Genomic DNA, 8,323 nt, shown 5'->3' with positions numbered 1-8,323 from the left:
CTAGGATCTAGAGCCACAACTTTTTCTACAATTGAGGATTCTTCTATTTGCAACAGAAGGATCCTTTTCATCAAGAATATTCTCCCTGAGAAGGGACATATGTATACCTATGGCCGATTCATGTTGATGTATGGCAGAAACCAACACAGTATTGTGAAGCAATTATCCTTCAATTTAAAATAAATATATTAAAAAAAAAATTCTCCTCGAATGTAAAGGCAAAATAAAAAAAATATAGAACTGTAGAACACTTGGAAAATGCAACAAAAAAAATCCAAAACAAACCTTTAAAACCATCACCATCTTATTACCAGATACACTTAAATTTTCCCTACACAGTATTAACAGTTTAAAAATACATATGCAGGTAGACAGAAAATTTTGGGATCTCATTGCATGTGTGGTTTTGCGGTCTTTTTTTCCATTTAACATTACGCATAAAAACATTAAAATTTGCATGATGTTCCCCCTTGGAAGTGTACCATAACTTATTTAATCATTCTCAAGCTGTTTCCTTTTTTTTCCTCAAGTTAAACTTTTATCCCAATCTTCAATTACCTTCTTCAACGGAAACGCCTAGAAACTAGGGCAGAGACTGAACTTATAATTTCTAATATTTTTTTCTTAAATTAGAGAAAGCTTGTCTTCGTCTTCAGATCCCACTCCATAGAAAGTTTAGGGTGGCTTACAAATCAGTTCAATTCAAACTACCCCAAATTCTCTTCCCCTATTATTTTCAAGGTCTTAGTAAATACCTCCCGCACAAGTACTGCTGCTGCTGCTAAGTCGCTTCAGTCGTGTCCGACTCTGTGCGACCCCATAGACGGCAGCCCACCAGGCTCCCCCGTCCCTGGGATTCTCCAGGCAAGAACACTGGAGTGGGTTGCCATTTCCTTCTCCAATGCATGAAAGTGAAAAGTGAAAGGGAAGTCGCTCAGTCGTATCCGACTCTTAGCGACCCCATGGACTTCAGCCTACCAGGCTCCTCCATCCATGGGATTTTCCAGGCAAGAGTACTGGAGAGGGGTGCCATCGCATTCTCCGCCCGCACAAGCACAGTCCTCCAGAAAACGGAAACCTAAATACACAGGCCGCAGGCACCACCTCTTTAAATTTTAAAACGGAGGCTCAGGCCAATGAACTTTAAGTTTTTCCCGGAACAAACCGTCCCGCCCACAGTCCCGCCCCCCACCAAGAAAGCCGAGGTCTTCTCCATCGCTCTTCCAATCAACGCCAAGGATGAAGGTTACTCACGTAACTTACGTAAGGCAAGCTACCAATTGGAGCTGAGTTTGGGGAGTTAGCTCCACCAATGCCAGCGGCCCTTGGAGAGCGCGGGAGCTTTTCGACCAGAGTCCCTGAGAGAAGCGGAGGATGGCGCTGGTTCCCTGAAGCAAGGGCCTAGGAGAAAGCGGCGCAGGTCCGGTCTCGAACCCTGAGGCAGTAGGGCGGGAGACATGGCCTGCTGCCACAACGTAATGCTGCTGCTGGACACCGCGGGAGGCGTCGCTGGTGAGACCCTGGTCCGGCGAGCTGCCCTGCGCCTTCTCACTTACCTGAGTTGCCGGTTCGGCCTGGCCAGGGTCCGCTGGGCCTTCAGATTGTTTGACTCTCAGGGGGCGCGGAGCCGGCCTTCCCGCGTCTCTGACTTCCGAGAGCTGGGGGTCCGCTCCTGGGAGGACTTTGAGGAGGAGCTGGAGGCCCGGCTCGGGGATGGCGCCCAGGGCACCCACCTGCCTGGCCCGGCGCCCAGGGCCAGCCACACTCACAGCGCGCTCATGGAGACGCTGCTAGACTATCAGTGGGACCGGCCCGAGATCACGTCGCCCACCAAGCCGATTCTGCGTAATAGCGGGAGAAGACTGCTGGACGTGGAGGGCGAGGCCAGGGAGGCCGAGTCTGCGCTCGGGGGCTTTGTGAACGCCGTCTTCCTCCTGGCCCCCTGTCCGCATTCGCAGAGGGAGCTGCTGCAGTTCGTGTCCGGTTCCGAGGCCCAGGCCCAGCGCCTGCCGCCTACTCCTAAGCAGGTGATGGAGAAATTGCTGCCCAGGAAAGTCCAGGAAGTCATGAGAACCCGAAAAATCACCCTCTACTGGGTGGATACCACCGAATGGCCAAAGGTAAGATTAAACGTTGAACTGGTTCTAGAGAACCAGAACTTGGCAAGTGTCTGCCGAGCAGCCCCTGGACCCAGGAGACTAACATGACCAACAGGTGTCCCTTCCGAAGGAAAGTCCTGGAGTCACAACACATCCCTACAGTCATCACACCGGGATAGGTAGGCCCTGAATACCTACTGAGTCAACTCATTTGAGGACCTTCACTGTTTAGGTCCTATCTGTCTTTCCAGACTTCATTTTTTTCTACACATGACTCATGTTCCAGCCTGTCTGAAACATAATCTAGTTGCCCAACAGATCTTCACAGCTTGTTCTGTCTTAGTCACTTGAAATGCCACTGCTCTTTTGTGCCAGTTTAAAGACCCAGGTTCCATCCCTGGGTCAGGAAGATCCCCTGGAGAAGGAAATAGTAACCCACTTCAGTATTTTTGCCTGGAGAATTCGATGGACAGAGGAGCCTGGTGGGCTACTGTCTGCTGCTGCTGCGTCGCTTCAGTTGTGTCCTACTCTGTGCGACCCCATAGACGGAAGCCCACTAGGCTCCCCCGTCCCTGGGATTCTCCAGGCAAGAACACTGGAGTGAGTTGCCATTTCCTTCTCCAGTGCATGAGAGTGAAAAGTGAAAGTGAAGTCGCTCGGTCGTGTCTGACTCTTAGCGACCCAATGGACTGCAGCCCTGGACCAGGCTCCTCCATCCATGGGATTTTCCAGGCAAGAGTACTGGAGTGGGGTGCCATTGCCTACTGTCTATGGGGTGTCAAAAAGTTGGACACGACTGAGTGACTAACAGTTTCAGTTTTTCATTTTTTAGGGCCTTTGCCACATGGCAGCTTACTCAATCTCAACTTCTGAACTGCCAAACACTTTTGTGGCACTTACCCTTTCTCCATTATACGTTCCAGGTGTGCAGTCACCCGCCTTCCATCAAGTTTAAAAATAACCTCAGAGGCAGCCACACATATCTCTCTTGTCTCCTGTGTTAGGGGTGTTCAGGAAATATTTGTTGGCCAAATGAACAAATTCTTACCTACTTACAGTCCTAAATGGCTAATTTGAATTTTTGGTGAGGCAGTGGATCTCCTGCTGTAGTTAAGTGCTGTGATAAGTATATATTTATATGTCCATCATTTTCTTCCGATCACTTCACGTTGTCAATTAATAATTTGATTTGAGGAGTCACTACATTGTGTACCCACTACATTGTTTTAGCTGCTGGGCAGGTGGTGGTCAGCCAGGTGGAGTTTACCTTCTGGGGGAAGAAATATTACACAGGGAAGGTTAACAAATGAGCAAGTGAGTGAGAGGATTTCAAATTATGCTCGAGAATAAAGCTGAGTAAGAGGCTGAGGGTGGGGCAGAGGAGGTAGAAGCTGGAGGCAGTGGTACATAGGTTAGTAGTCAGGGAAGACCTTTTTGAACAGAGAATGGAATGGTGAAGGAGGAGGAATGTGATGTTGGGAACAAACATTCCTGGCAAAGAGAACATTCCAGTGTAAAGATCTGAGTGGAAAACGAGCCTCTTTTGTTTTAGAAACTGGGTATGCCGAAACCTGGTAGGCAAGGGGCAAGCACCAGAGTAGAGGAAGTTAGAAGGTAGCAGAGGCCTCTCTGTAGGGCCAAGGTAATAAATTCAGATTTTGTTCTGATTGGGAAAGTGGCTTAACCAGATGAAAGATGTGATTGCATCTATTGGAAACATGTCACTGAGGTAGAAGTGCAAGGCTGCAAATGGGAAATGAGGAGATACTTAGGACAAATAATGATATAGTGGGTTAAAATTTACGAATTACTTTTACATATAAAGCCAAAGAAAGATGTAGCAAATGCCAAATAAGCCAGCAGTGGCTTGTCAAAGAAAAGAAAAAGGCAAAAGTGTTTAAGGGGATGGTAAACATTGATGGAGAAGATGGAATCCTAAAAGTGTTTGTGAAGACAGCGAATTAGGTGTTGGACACAGTACACAACGCATTAGAGCTCGATTTGGGATAATTGATACTCAATCACATCAGAGAATCTGTATTCTGAAATTGTGTTATATCAGATGTTGGCTAGAAAGAAGTCTTAGCAGAAAGGGCTTGAAGATTCTTTTTCTTTTTTCAGAATGATCTTAAAATAAGTAGGTTGACAGTGTCTATTTAAATATTTTCCCAGGTTTCACATCCCATCACCTGCAGAGGTGGATCTTCTCTGAGCCTTCTTCCATTTGTTATGTTGTTTCCTGTGAGAAAAAGCCCATCAAACAAACTTAAGCTTTTCTGGAATTTTTTTTCTAGTGTAGATCTAATTTTTCGTATTCAGAAGCCTCTGCTTCGCCATACTGCAGAGGTGAAAGGGAGACTTGCATTCTGTCCTTGGGGAGCTCTCACAATGAGAGTAGAAAGAAGAGACATTCCAGGGCCTGCCTTGTGGAGTTTACAGTCTGGGAAGTAGAACTGGGAGAAACAGACTCAGGGAGAAGGGAATCCAAGCACATAGAACTCTTGCAAAGACATCAGTTAGAAGGGAGCGTGAGAGGCTCTTCTCACATTTTCAACCTTATGCTTCTGATTTACTCAGTGCATACCATGCTGGACACTGGAGCCTGGCGGGCTACAGTCCATAGGGTCAGAAGAGTCATATACAACTCAGTGGCTAAACCATACCACCACCATATGCTGATATGCTGAATACTGAGTGCACCATTTGGGAACCAGACAGATGTAGTCCCTGCTGTCTTGGACCTTATAGTCTTGTGCACATTTATAAATTCCTAAGTTTGAAACTGCCACTAGGACTTGTCTATTACTTAGTCCATAATATGCATAAAAATAAAAACATTGCTATATTCTATATATATACTGGTGGGGTTTTTTTAGTCACGTACATCAGTTCAGTCACTCACTCGTGTCTGACTCTTTGCGACCCCATGAATTGCAGCACGCCAGGCCTCCCTGTCCATCACCAACTCCCGGAGTTCACTCAAACTCAACGTCCATCGAGTCGGTGATGCCATCCAGGCATCTCATCCTCTGTCATCCCCTTCTCCTCCTGCCCTCAAGCCCTCCCAGCATCAGGGTCTTTTCCAATAAGTTAGCTCTTCGCATGAGGTGGCCAAAGTATTGGAGTTTCAGCACCAGCATCAGTCCTTCCAATGAACACCCAGGACTGATCTCCTCTAGAATGGACTGGTTGGATCTCCTTGCAGTCCAAGGGACTCTCAAGAGTCTTCTCCAACACCACAGTTCAAAAGCATCAATTCTTCTGTGCTCAGCTTTCTTCACAGTCTAACTCTCACATCCATACATGACCACTGGAAAAACCATAGCCTTGACTAGATGGACCTTTGTTGGCAAAGTAATGTCTCTGCTTTTGAGTATGCTGTCTAGGTTGGTCATAACTTTCCTTCCAAGGAGTAAGTGTCTTTTAATTTCATGGCTGCAGTCACCGTCTGCAGTGATTTTGGAGCCCCCCAAAATAAAGGCTGACACTGTTTCCACTGTTTATCCTGTTTCCCCATCTATATGCCATGGAGTGATGGGACCAGATGCCATGATCTTAGTTTTCTGAATGTTGAGCTTTAAGCCAACTTTTTCACTCTCCTCTTTTACTTTCATCATTCAGGTATGACCTAAATCAAATCCCTTATGATTATATGGTGGAAGTGAGAAATAGACTTAAGGGACTAGATCTGATAGAGTGCCTGATGAACTATGGACGGAGGTTTGTGACATTGTACAGGAGACAGGGATCAAGACCATCCCCATGGAAAAGAAATGCAAAAAAGCAAAATGGCTGTGTGAGGAGGCCTTACAAATAGCTATGAAAAGAAGAGAAGCGAAAAGCAAAGGAGAAAAGAAAAAGATATTCCCATTTGAATGCAGAGTTCCAAAGAATAGCAAGAAGAGATAAGAAAACCTTCCTCAGTGATCAATGCAAAGAAATAGAGGAAAACAACAGAATGGGAGAGACAATAGGTCTCCTCAAGAAAATTAGAGATACCAAGGGAACATTTCATGCAAAGATGGGCTCGATAAAGGATAGAAATGGTACGAACGTAACAGAAGCAGAAGATATTAAGAAGAGGTGGCAAGAATACACAGAAGAACTGTACAAAAAAGATCTTCATGACCCAGATAATCACGATGCTGTGATCACTCACCTAGTGCCAGACATCCTGGAATGTGAAGCCAAATGGGCCTTAGAAAGCATCACTATGAGCAAAGCTAGTGGAGGTGATGGAATTCCAGTTGAGCTATTTCAAATCCTGAAAGATGATACTGTGAAAGTGCTGCACTCAATATGCCAGCAAATGTGGAAAACTCAGCAGTGGCCACAGGACTGGAAAAGGTCAGTTTTCATTCCAGTCCCAAAGAAAGGCAATGCCAAAGAATGCTCAAACTATCGCACAATTGCACTCACCTCACATGCTAGTAAAGTAATGCTCAAACTTCTCCAAGCCAGGCTTCAGCAATGCATGAACCGTGAACTTCCTGATGTTCAAGCTGGTTTTAGAAAAGGCAGAGGAACCAGAGATCAAATTGCCAACATCCGCTGGATCATGGAAAAAGCAAGAGAGTTCCAGAAAAACATCTATTTTTGTTTTATTGACTATGCTAAAGCCTTTGACTGGATCACAATAAACTGTGGAAAATTTTGAAAGAGATAGGCATACCAGACCACCTGACCTGCCTCTTGAGAAACCTATATGCAGGTCAGGAAGCAACAGTTAGAGCTGGACATGGAACAACAGACTGGTTCCAAATAGAAAAGGAGTACGTCAAGGCTGTATATTGTCACCCTGCTTATTTAACTTACATGCGGAGTACATCATGAGAAACGCTGGGCTGGAAGAAGCACAAACTGGAATCAAGATTGCTGGGAGAAATCTCAATAACCTCAGATATGCAGATGACACCACCCTTATGGCAGAAAGTGAAGAGGAACTAAAAAGCCTCTTGATGAAAGTCATGTACATTTATGTGTATATTTTTAGTATTTCTCTATTTATTTGACTGCTCATGGTCTTAGTTGTGACATGCAAACTCTTAGCTGTGGCCTGTGGGATCTAGTTCCCTGACCAAGGATCAAACCTAGGCTCCCTGCTCTGGAAGTGTGGAGTCTTACCCACTGTACCATTAGGGAAGGCCCCATGTACATATATTTTTAACCAAAGCTAATGTCCTTCTCAGCTCCTTTTTAAAGTTTTACTTACTAAGAAAGTTTTCATTTGCTAAGAAAAAAATTTTTTTTCCTGATCTTCTGGCTGAAACAGTTTCAACACATTTTTTGTTTCCCTTTGGCAGAAAATCCTAATCAGAATCTATGATACCTGAATTGGCTTACCACTCTCCGCCTTAGCCAGTGAGCAAGGGTGTGGCTGCCTTGGTGGTAACATTAAATAACAATTGATTAGTCTATGGCAGCGTTTTCCAAAGTGACAGGCACAACCAGAGCAAAACATTTGCAGTACATTGCTTATCTTCACTGTACATGATGTGTTCTGTTGTGCTCTGATTATTTTCTTTCATGGCTTTTTTCCTTTAACTACTGTTCCTAAACCGTTCAATCCATTCATCCAAGTCCATCAGGGCCATGACCCCTACGTTAAGAGCGCTGTCAGGAGAGTCCTGGGTTCTTAAGACTGGAGTGTCGTTGCCTTGCTGTGAACCTGGGCACCCTTATGCCCCTCTTTGAACTTTGATATAATGGAAAATGTGGAGATGACCTGGAAGGCCCTTCTGGTTTTAATTTTTCACATTCACATAGCAATTTATGGTTTACAGTTGTTAGCTCATCTGTGAAGTAGGCAAACCAGCATGATCAATGTATTCTAGGGGAGGTGCTCCTTTATGTAACAATGTGTGCTAAGTCGTGTCTGACTCTTTGTGACCCCATGAACTGTAGCCTGCCAGCCTCCTCTGTCCATGGGATTCTCTAGGCAAGAATACTGGAGTGGGTTGCCATTTCCTCCTCCCGGGGATCTTCCTGACCCAGGGATTGAACCTGCATCTCCTGCATTGGCAGTCAGCGGATTCTTGCCGCCTGGGAAACCCCATAGTGCCTGAATATTGTACAGTATATTGTGGTTCTGAGTTAAATTTTACATGTTATTGCTGTTTTACTCACCCCACGCTTGGCTTTAAGATCAACAAAGATGTTTTGCTAATTCATGGTTATATCGACTTGGGTCCTTGGACTCTGTAATCAACAGAAATTGGTGAGAG

The 8,323-nt window shown here is 45.2% G+C and overlaps 1 protein-coding gene across 1 annotated transcript in view; it reads left to right on the top strand.

Annotated features, from left to right (window-relative positions):
• Positions 1 to 1,301: 1,301 nt before the first annotated feature.
• TICRR (TOPBP1 interacting checkpoint and replication regulator) overlaps positions 1,302 to 8,323 on the top strand; it is a 41,964-nt gene continuing 34,942 nt past the window's right edge. Inside the window, exon 1 of the mRNA XM_006058202.4 lies at positions 1,302 to 2,120. Within this exon, the coding sequence (XP_006058264.4) occupies positions 1,458 to 2,120 (663 nt within the window). The 5' untranslated portion in view covers positions 1,302 to 1,457. The remainder of the gene's footprint in view (positions 2,121 to 8,323) is intronic.

The sequence above is a fragment of the Bubalus bubalis genome, chromosome 20 (assembly GCF_019923935.1).
Source record: "Bubalus bubalis isolate 160015118507 breed Murrah chromosome 20, NDDB_SH_1, whole genome shotgun sequence".
Classification (NCBI taxonomy): domain Eukaryota; kingdom Metazoa; phylum Chordata; class Mammalia; order Artiodactyla; family Bovidae; genus Bubalus; species Bubalus bubalis.
Note: the sequence above shows the minus strand (reverse complement) of the source record. Positions and strands in the feature narration are given on the sequence as shown.